Here is a 13,476-nt window from a genome sequence, read left to right as displayed (position 1 = left end):
GTAACTGATGCTTATGACACACTTTGTTATGGGAAGACGCCATGTTTTGTTGATGTTTGACACCCACTTTAGGTCACATGATTTAACAGGTGCCACTGGTCTATTACACTCTTTCAGAAGTAGCTGAAGAGTCATGAAGGTATAAGCTTGTCAAATTTGACAAAAATTTCTACCAATGTGTTGAAAAAAACACAGTTGTCAGCATTTCGATCCTGTACTTGCCTATCTTTATTCTGTCCCTCTCTCACGTCTTTATCGCTCCAAGAGGTCAGTTTACCCCTCGTGAGGCTATCATCTCCGAAGACGCTGGAGGCAGAATTCTGGGAGGGGTTGCAAAATCTGCTGGCCGACGAGACCTTTGTAGCAATGGAGACAAATGGCATGGAGTACGGCGAGAAGAACGTGGCAACATCGGGCTGCTGGAGACGCTTGGCCGATGTGAAGCTTCTCGGAGGCGCAGCTGGGGAAGGGTAGGGATTCCGAGGAACTGGGGGAGTGTCGCTGCAGATCTGCGGCACCTCGGGAGCAGCTTGTCTTCCTTGCTGGTGCGTGGGGGATATCATCTCCTCATCCTCGGCCTGCATCAGAGAGGCTAAGCTAGTCTCCAACTGCTCCACTGCCTCCAACGTCTCATCTTTGGGAGATGTGGATGACACTGGAGCATCAGGGCTATTTTGATGGTGCCCTTGAAAACGAGAAATAGATGGTTTACTCGACGACCTCTGTTGATACGGATCGCTCTGTACCAGTTTGGTTTTCTGTGACGTATCAGGGATGCGATTCTTCCTCGCATCTTTCCACGTCTTGTGAGACACCCTCTGGTCTGTTGGGTCTGTTTTAAGAGAAGAGCTGGCTGCTCTTGAAGGACTACTTTTTATTTCGGCGAAACTGCCTGTGCTCTTGTGGCTCTGTGTACCACCTCTAACGACCGGCACGGATCTCTGAGCGGTCGGTCGTGTCGTGGAATGGATCGCAGATGCGACTGCAGTTTTCTCTCTGGAATGTTGCCGGATGAGATGTCGCCGCATCCGATTCACTGTCTCCTCCTCGTCCCTGCTCCTCTTCTTTTCTTCATCCATCTCCAAATATTTCTATTTTGGGACCATGACCGAACAAAAAGCAAGTTTCACTTTGATATCCAGCTGCACATCAGCAACATTACATTCATTTGGGTAATTTTGCTGGGGTCTTCAAAGATCTTCCAGAATACAAATGTGCAGAGTTACCAATGGCATATAATTTGAACAATGAGGCTCGTGTACAGTAAAGTGTGGCCCTTTAAAAATTGTTTTCTATCAAATTTAACTCTTATTTAGTCCTAGGCAGTCAGACACTCCAGCTGAAATAAACAAGTGAGCAGATTATAGTCAGTTTAGGACAAGTTTTCATGTGTCTACGTTTGAATTGACGTGGTTACAGAAAAAATCAAGACGCAAACTAACCAAAGTTTATAAGATCAAGACAACACAATATCATCCTCGTACTTCATTTTAGCAACCTGTCAACAGTTTTGTGACATTTTATCCAAGAAGAGATAAATGACAAAATTCTGCATGACTTCCAACATGTAATTCCCTCAAACAGTTTAAGGCAATAGAGGTTGCTCTGAATATTGGCATCCAAGAATTCTTATGCACACTCTAACCTGGAGCATCCGCTCGCTTGCTGCTTTGAGCTCAAGCAGGTACCATGGCAACGCATCCCTCCCCCGTCCTGTGACCACTGCCTGGAGGTCTAGCTCTGTCTGGGGAACCCCTAGGAAGTGCTCCGCAGCCTCTGTGGCGATCTCCAGCCGCTCCAGAGAGGTGCTGTACACCACCTCCTGAGATTAGAAATGAGAATGGAAATACAGACGACTTTATAACCCATGGTAGAACTGGCAGACACAGTCTCAGCATCGACAGCACTAGTGCGGGCAGTTGAAGCATAGGACCAGTGCTATGGTCAAGTGCTACAGTCAAGTACTTCACTGGTACTTTGCACAAATCATCGCAGGTACTTTAACTTTCACAATTGATCTCAGTCCTTACAGTTGAACAGTAACAAAATAGTTTCTTTGTTGCGGTTCATGCATGAGTAGATAGCTGCTCATAGACTGAGCAAGGATGGATCGGGGTGGGGGAGCAACCGGGACCACCCCCCCAAAAAAAATTCTTTTGGAACAATAACAGAAGGCAATTTTTTGATCCATTTCATTTCTGCAAAAAGTCCCAAACTGTAGCCTCACCTCTCAGAAAGACCCCAAAAGGTTGCATAAAGATGTCTTGATTTTTTTGGCCACCCCTAAAAATCCCTTCCCCCCAAAAATACACCCTTGAGACTGGGGTACTTGTGACTACCATCGAAGATCTGTGATTACTTGTGAAGTTTTATGAGCAATTATGAAATATGAGCTTTGAAGCTTTTCATGGCGAGGATACAAATTAGTTATAGAGGTTTGCAGTAGCACAATTCAAGGATATCTCTTTCTGAGTATGTGTGGTTCTGAAAGGAACTGGAGGTTCCTCGACATTTCAGACAGTATGCTCTGTCCGTCATCAGAAGACTGCTATTATGAAGTACTCGTCAACGGCACTGGTACCAATAGCAACCACAGCAGCGACGACAAAAACAGCAATCGATTGCTGTAACTGGTGTCCCAAATGTCAGCAAGAGACACAGCACTAGGGCAGGGAACCTGTTAACCACATGCTGCCGGGTGCTTTTAAAAATGCGGACAATTTTCAAGATTTTCAGTTTTCGAATTTTTCAAAACTTCATTTCATTTAATGGACGTTTACACCCACACGAATGACTGTTTGTTGGCTACTCTAAGCTGACAGGTAACCTTTATTGACTCCTGAATATTTCAGCCAGGCCTGCCGCCCTGTTAAAAGAGCCCAGAATTGTGAGGTGTTGCATAATTTCTTTTGTCCCCAGGGAATGCAAGTGGTGCCTTTTCAAACGCCGCTGGCTTAGCATGCAGCGGTGCTATGTCGCTCATCAATGGGGCCCTGGAGCACTTTTGTTCGCGGTGCTAATCCGCGGGCACACTATGCCAAAACAGTGGTATACAGTTTAAAAACAGTGACGGATTACCTTCGAAAAATGCAAGCCGAAAAATGATGGCAATTCCCAGCAGCAGGTCTTTTATTCCAAGTACGCTCTTTTGTTACACGGACAAGCTCTAGTCTTTTGTCCCATTTCGGGCACCCCGGGCTCAGCGTATAAACCCATGGTGCTCAAAACGGAGTTCCCCAGCAGCACCTGGTTTAGCAAGAGTTTATGCATTGCTTCAATCTCCATTGGATCCATCAGCATCAACGTACCTCTTGGGTGATGCTGCCCTCCCATAGTTGATTCACAATGGCACACAGAAGAATACCATCAGCAAACCTAAATTAAGACAAAACATTCATCAATCTTCTCATAATTTTTTTTCATCTCTTAAAGAAAAGGGTGACTTTCATTGCATTAAAAAATTGTGTAGTCCTACTCATGTTTTGGTAACTCTGTAAGTGATCACAATATGACACTTTGACTTCTCACGAGAAATCTTCAATGTGATTACTCATTGGCAGATTTAACCCCATCAACTTGAGTGATAAACTGATCTTTTTGACTATCTTTATCCAATCCACTCTTCCTCAGTGTACACGAACGAAAGGTTACCCAATTCACTCACTCTGAGTAATCTTTGAGTTCCAGCCCCAGTAGTCTCCGTATCCAGTCAATCACTGCCATATCCTCCTTGTACCAAACAGTGAAGTTGCCACTCTCGTGTGTAGTCTCCAATCCAGCCTCTGAATCATCTTCCCCCGGCAGCAAGCTCTGGTAATCACTGGGGAGCATTTCTTCTCCTTCAATGAGTGATGAAAAGCCACACCATCCACCACAAAACAACAGACGTGTAATATAAGAATGCTAGATTTTTCGTTTACCCCTCACCTGGTCTACAAATCAAAGATTACAGAGTTTCCTCTCACACCAATACACTTATCTTATGAACAAAACTCGCATTCGAATTCCCTCTGTCACAAGTAAAAAATTCCAAAGAACACCTTTCACTTGCTGAAAATCCAGTGTCTCGTCAAGAAGAAATCCCAACAAACTGTACCTTGTTTCCATGGAAACCGTGGCCATGTGAACTCAGAGGAAAGGGAAGCATTGAAAGATGAGGATGGAGATTTATGTTTCCATGACAACAGAGAGCTCAGGCAATGATGGTTCTCCATCGTGTCACCTGAAAGAAAATAATACATTTTGTTTCTTGGTGTGAAATGACCACCAATTATGAATCAGGAAAACCACTCATACGATGAACTCAGTTTAATAGGAGCAAGAACATTAAAAACCAATCTTTTTACCTTCAAAGCGGATGTACATTGCACGGCACAAAGCAAGTATGCTCTTGAGGTTTCCCCTTGCAACATCTACAAGTCAAACACAAAAAAGATATTCTTATCAAATTTAACTTAGTCAACTCATTTCAATAGGCACTTTTCCATCAACCCATCCCAAGTCATTCCCACTCCAAACCAATTCCACTGCAACCACGCAATTTTACTCCAATCCAACCTAGTCTAAACTACCCTTCTCAAGTGGAACTGATGGTAGAGACGCTAGCTGCAGCTCTACCTAATTTGACACTCAGTCCCAACCACCCCAACCCAATGCAACCCAGGCCAACCCATCCGAAGTCATTCCCACTCCTAACCAGTTCCACTGCAACCATGCAATTTTACTCCAATCCAACCTAGTCTAAACTACCCTTCTCAAGTGGAACTGATGGTAGAGACGCTAGCTGCAGCTCTACCTAATCTGACACTCAGTCCCAACCACCCCAACCTAATGCAACCCAAGCCAACCCATCCCAAGTCATTCCCACTCCTAACCAGTTCCACTGCAACCACGCAATTTTACTACAATCCAACCTAGTCTAAACTACCCTTCTCAAGTGGAACTGATGGTAGAGACGCTAGCTGCAGCTCTACCTAATCTGACACTCAGTCCCAACCACCCCAACCCAATGCAACCCAGGCCAACCCATCCCAAGTCATTCCCACTCCAAACCAATTCCACTGCAACCACGCAATTTTACTCCAATCCAACCTAGTCTAAACTACCCTTCTCAAGTGGAACTGATGGTAGAGACGCTAGCTGCAGCTCTACCTAATCTGACACTCAGTCCCAACCACCCCAACCCAATGCAACCCAGGCCAACCCATCCCAAGTCATTCCCACTCCTACCCAGTTCCACTGCAACCACGCAATTTTACTCCAATCCAACCTAGTCTAAACTACCCTTCTCAAGTGGAACTGATGGTAGAGACGCTAGCTGCAGCTCTACCTAATCTGACACTCAGTCCCAACCACCCCAACCCAATGCAACCCAGGCCAACCCATCCCAAGTCATTCCCACTCCTAACCAGTTCCACTGCAACCACGCAATTTTACTCCAATCCAACCTAGTCTAAACTACCCTTCTCACGTGGAACTGATGGTAGAGATGCTACCTAATCTGACACTCAGTCCCAACCACCCCAACCCAATGCAACCCAGGCCAACCCATCCTAACCCAGCCCTTCCCACCCAATCAGACCCAAATTGATGTAACCAAACCTTGCAAACCCAAACATACCTATTTTACATACAAAGTGTGGACATTCTTTTGTTCTCCTGTGGTTCAGGAAACTTGAGGAAAATGCTCCTTTTTCTCCAACTAGGATAACTCCTTCGAGCAGGATTTTTGATGATGATTTCCTGGACTGTTCCTCTTCATTTTGCCACAGATAACCTTGACCCCAAAATGCCTCTGAAACTGTTTTTCTGAGAGGGGAAAACATTGTGTGGACATGTGTAAGTCCACACAAGGCCATCACACCCTACATTATGTGGACTTCTTTTGTGGACTATGTATGCAATGCCTGCACAATGCAACCAACACCAACCTCACCTAGTTCCATCCAACCCAGTCTCACCCAACCAACCCAATCCAACTCAACCCAACCCAATTCAAACCATAACAACTCAACCCTACCAGATTCAAACCATACCAACTCAACCCAACCCAATTCAAACCATACCAACTCAACCCAGCCCAATTCAAACCATACCAACTCAACCCAACCCAATTCAAACCATACCAACTCAACCCAACCCAATTCAAACCATACCAACTCAACCCTACCCAATTCAAACCATACCAACTCAACCCAACCCAATTCAAACCATACTAACTCAACCCAACCCAATTCAAACCATACCAACTCAACCCTACCCAATTCAAACCATACCAACTCAACCCAACCCAATTCAAACCATACCAACTCAACCCAGCCCAATTCAAATCATACCAACTCAACCCAACCCAATTCAAACCATACCAACTCAACCCAACCCAATTCAAACCATACCAACTCAACCCAGCCCAATTCAAACCATACCAACTCAACCCAGCCCAATTCAAACCATACTAACTCAACCCAGCCCAATTCAAACCATACCAACTCAACCCAGCCCAATTCAAACCATACCAACTCACCCCAACCCAATTCAAACCATACCAACTCACCCCAACCCAATTCAAACCATACCAACTCAACCCAACCCAATTCAAACCATACCAACTCAACCCAGCACAATTCAAACCATACCAACTCAACCCAACCTAACTTCCTCAACCACACCCTAACCCAGCTCCGCCCGAAGTCACTGATCTTCAGAGTAATTGATTACCTTCAGCATGCGCCCCTCTTACATCCACTCCTAGTCTATCCAGGAAACACAGACAGGCTTCCGTGTTCTCCAGACGATGCAAGTACAGGGCAGGCCTTTTGTGGAGGCAAGGAGGTGCTTCGAATGCTGGGATGAAAAACCAAACTCTCGTCAATGCAAGCAGATTCGACCATATCAAAAGACGTCTGTCGAAAATATTCAATTATGACTCCATGGTAAACAAAAAGCTGCTATATGTGTTTCAGCTTTTCCCTTCATGGCCTGTGTTCAAAAGCGGTTTTAAAACCCCACAGGACACCCGTTTTGAAATTTTGACAATTAGAGTACCCAGTGACTGTTGTCAACACATGACAGTATTTAAGGGAAACACCAAAACCACAAACCTTCTCACATTGACAGTACATCTACAACAACTCACTTCCTGTCTTAAGATGTTTAATTGAATCATCAGTAATCCTTCTCAAATACATTTTTTTGTTAGCATTAAGGACTCCCAAAACCTGAGGAAATCAATTGAAAGATGTACAAATTTAGGATTTTAGGGGTCCATAACAACTAGATTTAAAGAGATGAGGAATTTCTTATCACAAAATCTACGGTGGCAAAAATTAGCCTTCACACCAATTCTGAGCTTTCCAATTTTTATCAGAAAAGAAATACATAGGCCTTGACAGACTGTATGATCCAATGATTCAAACTTAGAAAACTCACATATTTGATGGACAAAATGAAGCAGTGTGACACCGTCTGCAAAATCCTCTTGTAGGTCAGATATCCTTGCCGAGGGTGACAGCTGTTGGAGGTAACTATTGATCCACTTAGTAAATGCCTTGGAACAAAAAAAAACAAGACCAAAACATATGCAGCCTCAAATATACTTGGTTTTCATCATCTCAAAAAGAAGAAAACTCTCTTTTGTTATTTAAATCAAGCCCCCTCTGAAGATGTGAAATACTTAGTTTTACCCCATGAAACATTTGGAGGATGGTTGTTAAAAGGGCAAGTGAATTTAAGTTTCCATAGAGGTGTGTCTGCAAAGTCCTTTGTGATGACCCCTATTCCAAAACCAGGCTGAAGTAGGTAATATTGATGTTTGATGACTCCACTCCCCTTCTGTTTATTTTTTAATACAGTCTCAATGTGATCCATTGTGCAAGTTTTATCTGCATAAAAGCTTCGGTAATTGCGTGTCCAGGTAGTGAAAGTTGTGGACTTCCCATTGATCATGTGTATACTAGTGCCATTGTCCAGATAACAGCTAAGAAGTTTTCAACCTGGTCTTGGAATGGTGGGTCACATTTGACCATCCTATTTTGAACTTGAAGCTGTGGAATTCTCTTTATCGCTCCTTCAAAGACATACCCAACATATTTCTATTCAAATGTGAATTTAAATCACAACTGATAAATATCTGCAAGTGAAATAGTCACCTTTGTGAAATTGATTTTTAACAATTTATGTCACTTATATTACAAATATTGTTCTTGAACTTTGGTACTTAATTGTTTTTGTAATCATAACTGTTCTCTGTTAGCTGCAGACGGGGGTAGGGGTCTCCGCTCGACACATTCTTGCATCTTGGACACCTCCATCCACACACAATAATTATGTTCAATAATTGATCTGTCCATCGATGTGTGGGTAAAAAACTGAAAAGCATTCAATTTGGCTCTGCAGTTTCAAATTTCAGACCCCTTCTTTCCAAAGTCCCAGGGTCAACTATGCTACCATTTGTTAATGGACCGAAACCTCAGTTCTGTCACTTCGCTAGAGACCTTTGAACTCTTTGGTCATTTCCCAATGGTTTAGACATCGAATAACGCATCATGGATACCTTTGCTTCATACTGGACTCTTTCTCCTTGGACGGATGGATTGGTCAGCTGATTAGGTTTGCAATAAAGAGGGTTGGTCTGGCTGGAGACACATGGTGGGCTGATGTCCGTCATGCTATGTCTGCGAATCACCGGTGGTGACGAAATGTCCCAAAGAGACGACCTTAGGAGCTACATTTCACAGAAGAAACCCGAGCACTGACATTGGCAAATGTTTTTCAGCCTAGACTTTCTCAAAAAATTTGAACAGTTTTCCAATTCCAACTGTGTTTCGGAAAGAGTTCCATATATATACAGACAACACTTATTTTCCCTCAAAATGTCATATACAGCCGTCACTGTGAGAAAGTGATAACATGTCCTAAAAAGTGAAATTTAGCTAAGAAAATTCCAAAGCATTTACATGTACTTAGAAAACACTCCGTTTTTTTCAGACATGTCCCATAGGTTTGTGCTCAGGGCCTCAAGTGTTGTTCGTATATGGAACTCTTTCCCATGTTTCTTTGCAGGACTTTTCCCTTGTCATTATGGCATCAACATTATGGTCTTGTCTCAGTTCATTTTAAAAGCTTGTGAATTGTTGATTAATGAGATCATAACGTAACAGTAATAGTAATAGTTTTGATTTAGTGTTAGAACTATTAAAAAAAAGAGAGATTAGGCCCAGGCCCCTGCCTTTGGGCCTGGACTACTAATGTATGTCACATTAAAATCTATTTTTAGGTGCAAGATTACAATTTCATTGTAAAAAAAATTAATTTGGATTGTCTCAGAATTCATCGTATTTCCAATGAATGATCATTACTGAGGCTACGAATTACTTTCTTTCCTGGACTAGTCCTCTACGGAACCCAAATACACCCTCCCTTTCCATCCACAAACAGCCTACCTGCGCTGCCTACGTAGGCCTACTGCAGCCCCACTCGATCCAGACCGACTCTCGTCTGGCGAAAGTTGCCGCTTGTAATATATGACTACATAAACCTGCCTTTCGATTCCAGACAAAAAGTAAACAGTGACAGAAGGATCAACTGCAAGTGCAACTTACCCTCGACTATTCCCAACTTTTATCCCATCATGGTGGACGCTGGAAGATCAACATCTGCATCTTGTTGACCGTGTTGTCACGCTGTGATTTCTCGAAACAATTTCGTTTCGCATATTGTGTGTGGAGCGCCACACAGCGTCGGACTTTCACTTTCGACGACCCGACATTCATGGATCCAGTCCACTAATTCAAGCCCCATTGAAAACAGTGTAAAATCAGCACCGTTCAGGGCCCAATAGCATGCACACCAACATCCCTGAGATTTCTGAAACACAAATGAAATTCTTGTCTGGTCACGTATCTTTCAATTTCTTTTGGGTTAACCAATTACGTTTTTAATTATTCCCACAAAACAAAATTACCCCCCAAAAAGTGATTTTTCCGAAGTCCGATTGCAGCCATTTTCCAAGTGGCAACCCTCAACTTTCTCGGGCACATAAGACCATTTTTCAACCGTAGTTTTTAGCCCTTCTGCTCTCATATGAAAGCTCAAAGACCCAGGGAGTTGATCCTGGCAACGATTTACACAATCGCACCATTTTGGGGGCCAAACAATCTCCTTTTTCAAAAGATACAGTGGAAGGGGGCACTTTTAATGCTAATAATCTAGTCAGAAACTCTCACTTGAATTAGTGGTCTGCAGCCTTTTTCCACATTTTGGCTTCGTCTCTGCGGGCCATACACCGAACTCCATAATGCACGTTTGTTGAGGGGGACCAAAGGAAAGTAGGAACCAAATCATAACCTTCTTACTTTTAGCCTCATACTAAACAATTTTAATAACTGGAGCAGATTCAAGTCCACCATTCCAGAGTTCAAAGAGTGCCGAATGTGTTTGGACGAGTGGGCCAAAGCATAATGCTTTTCAAGCATCCAAAATTGTAGAGTTGGAATAGTTTTTCTTCAGATCATGTCACTAGCAGCCCAACATATTATCATTTGCCTCAAAAAAAAAGATCTGATATCACATTTTCTTGGCCTTATGCTACTTAGCTCACAGAGTGCATAAAAAAAAACACAGAACAAAAACACGTCTTCTTACACATTTTAATGAAGTTTTTTATTTGTCATACAATGAGTCAATAACATTATAATTGCATTTAGACATAAACACTCCTCAGCATCATCACGACTGAAGGAAATTCTTACCAAGGCTATTCCAAGTTTGAAAATCTGGGACTCTAAGTTTCTGCATACATGTATATTGTATAGAGAGTCCTGCAAACTTTAGACAGACTTAGATAAGAATAAAGAATGGCTTTTTGGGGCATCCAGCTCAACAAGTCTTCAGTACTGAACAAGGAAGCTTGCTTTTGTAAAGTGGGTCGACAGAAACATCGACCATTAAATCTCCACTTCTAAACACTCTCTCCACAAGTCACATACACCACAGGACTACTGACAAACTGAGATCAACTGGTTTCTATATCTTGGGCAGAAGTTTAAAGAACACTGACTGCATTTGTAACTTGAATGCTAAAATTGGACTGTCCTAGCAAAATCCGACTTTGCTAATATGTTTCTAGGGATTTTTTTTTTTGCTGAAGGGCTGGAGAGGTTTCCCTGATTTTGTTTTGCAAGTTTCTGTGCACTCGAGGTCTTGAAATATTCTCGGGAAACTTAATTTCATCTCATACGCAATACAAGACCTCAACACCCAGCACTGTCATTAGTTACACAATATTAGACTGTAACGGTAGTCAAAACCTCAATGACAAGGACAACTTCTTAATTTTAGATTTTTGCCCTGCCCGACGTGTATTTTAGCACTTTATACTCAGTGTATGCCCCTGAAGGCTTGTGAAAAAACCACAAGGGTACTCGGGTGGGACTCGAACCCACAACCTCCTGCTTACTAGTGCAGACATCTTAACCACTCGACCACCGAGCTTGCCGGTGTCGGCTGGCTGGTTCGAATCAGATGTAGCAGCGGCTACTGCGAACAACTATTTCAAGGATGGATTCCAAAGTCATAAGGTCTGTTACAGTGAGACCAATTTCCACTTTTGCTCGGAATGGCCTCCAGAACCCGCAAGGTGGGCCAGAAAACTTGGTGGCTGAGTGGTTAAGATGCTTCTGTCAGGACAACTTTGTAGTCTTGCTATAAATACTGCAGTTAGGAAAGTTAAGTCTTTGTCTTTACACATATGATGAGATCGGCAAAGCATTCCAAGGGTTACATCACGTCCAAAAATGTCTGCATCTCGTGTAGGAACCGAGTGGTCTTAAAAACATACACTTATCATTTCACATCTTATAAATTGCTACTCAACAGAGGGCAGCAAACATCTGTAAAGTACTGACTGGTGGTCTTGAGCCCAGTGAGTGCATTAAATATTTATCATCAGACACATCTATGGTTTAAAATTTAGTGCATGCAGCAAGGAGGGAAACAGAGCAATTGATATCAATTAGATATTGACCACCCTCTGTAACCAACAACGAGCCCTTTTTAATACTGATATAATTATTTGCTGCCTTCGTACAGGACAAAAGGGAAATTATGCACAACTGTCAACGTACATCCATTACATATGTTTTGAATGTTAGAATGCAAGACAGTGTTTCTTGACATAGTCGCTTCTACTTGATTAAAACAACTGTCATGAAATACTTTTGAAAAATCCCCAGTCATTCAGAGAAAACTGGATTCCTTTGTTATCAACTGACGTACAGTCTAAACACCACAGTACATGTAAATGAAAAGATGCGTTGAGCAAAGTATGCCTTAAGTACAGAATTAAGAACTGTTGGTGAAATGTTGCTCGAGGGAAGTTGAAATATAAAATATTAACCATAAGAGTCCTCAGTCCTCCAACAGGTGAAGGATTGAGGACTGTTAGGGTTAACATTGAAAATTATTCAAATTTCCAATATTTAATTTTGTATCTATTCACTGTGCAAAGTTCCATCACCGCTCTCTGCACTGCAGTGCAAGCAGCCGATTTCAGGAACTTTATGTAATGGCATCACTTCAGTTACGCCATATTTTACACTTTAAGTTGCACAACAAAGTAGGACACATTCAATGGAAGTTGCGCATTGCGCAAGCCCATGACTTGACGTAAACAGATTATGGCGGAACTTTAGCAATAATTTTAGGTGGCGTAAGTTGTGCTGAACAAATAGGAAATGAACAATTTTACAAACTAATCTCGTTTGGTGCATATGATAAACTGTACAAGTTTGTTTTTTGGAGGTTATGAAAAACTTGTTTGGCCGTGAGAGAACTTTGAGATTTTCTGCCCGGTTCCGATGAAAAAGAGATGAAAAACGTTTTCAAAATGGCAGATGGAGCTAATTTAATGAGTGTTTAAGAATTCCTGTAAAAGAACAGTTGTCATAAATGCTCCTCATCAACCATAAGTATATTGCACGGCTACATGTAAGCTACAAGTTTGTGGCATTTGGCTTACTCCTGGTGAGGAGTTCTGCCAGATTTCATGAAATCGACTGCGGGGTGTGTTACTGGCGCAGTAGCATTTCCTGGCAAAAGTGGACACTGGTCACGCTGTTACTGACCTCATTACAACCGAGACAGTGCAGAGATGGTGCTGCCTACACCATCTTCTGAGGAAAGCCCAACAGTAGTAACCCCAACAAGACAAACCTATAGCACGATGTCTGTTCCTACAGCTGCGCATCGCCCATCGGGGCCATACAGCCACGGCAGGTCACATAACCCTTGAGAAGGAGCTAGCCAAACGAAGGATGTAGAGCAATTGAAATCGATGGCTCAGGCTTACGACTGCCACTATTGCTGGTAACTCAGAAAATGAAAGTGGGATAAAATGGTAATGATATAAGTATTATTTGCACTTCGACTTTTTGAGAAAATCCTTGGAAATGAATTCCAGATTCATAAGGTCTGTTACAG

General features: G+C 42.6%; 1 protein-coding gene across 4 annotated transcripts in view; it reads right to left on the bottom strand.

Moving 5' to 3' along the window:
* The window catches only part of LOC110987666 (uncharacterized), a 33,979-nt gene extending 24,250 nt beyond the window's left edge, over positions 1-9,729 (bottom strand). For all 4 annotated transcript variants that reach the window (XM_087143186.1, XM_087143185.1, XM_087143184.1 and 1 more), the window contains exons 1-10: positions 9,600-9,729; positions 8,552-8,722; positions 7,429-7,546; positions 6,718-6,843; positions 4,347-4,412; positions 4,097-4,222; positions 3,665-3,839; positions 3,309-3,375; positions 1,646-1,822; positions 223-1,091 (exon numbers count right to left, since the gene is read on the bottom strand). In XM_087143186.1, the coding sequence (XP_086999312.1) occupies positions 223-1,091; positions 1,646-1,822; positions 3,309-3,375; positions 3,665-3,839; positions 4,097-4,222; positions 4,347-4,412; positions 6,718-6,843; positions 7,429-7,546; positions 8,552-8,665 (1,838 nt within the window). In that variant the 5' untranslated portion in view covers positions 8,666-8,722; positions 9,600-9,729. The remainder of the gene's footprint in view (positions 1-222; positions 1,092-1,645; positions 1,823-3,308; positions 3,376-3,664; positions 3,840-4,096; positions 4,223-4,346; positions 4,413-6,717; positions 6,844-7,428; positions 7,547-8,551; positions 8,723-9,599) is intronic.
* Positions 9,730-13,476: the final 3,747 nt, after the last annotated feature.

Source organism: Acanthaster planci, linkage group LG11 (genome assembly GCF_054643075.1).
Source record: "Acanthaster planci isolate LZ-2023a linkage group LG11, COTS_SCS, whole genome shotgun sequence".
NCBI lineage: Eukaryota > Metazoa > Echinodermata > Asteroidea > Valvatida > Acanthasteridae > Acanthaster > Acanthaster planci.
The sequence above is the reverse complement of the archived record's forward strand: the minus strand, read 5'-3'. Positions and strand labels throughout refer to the sequence as shown.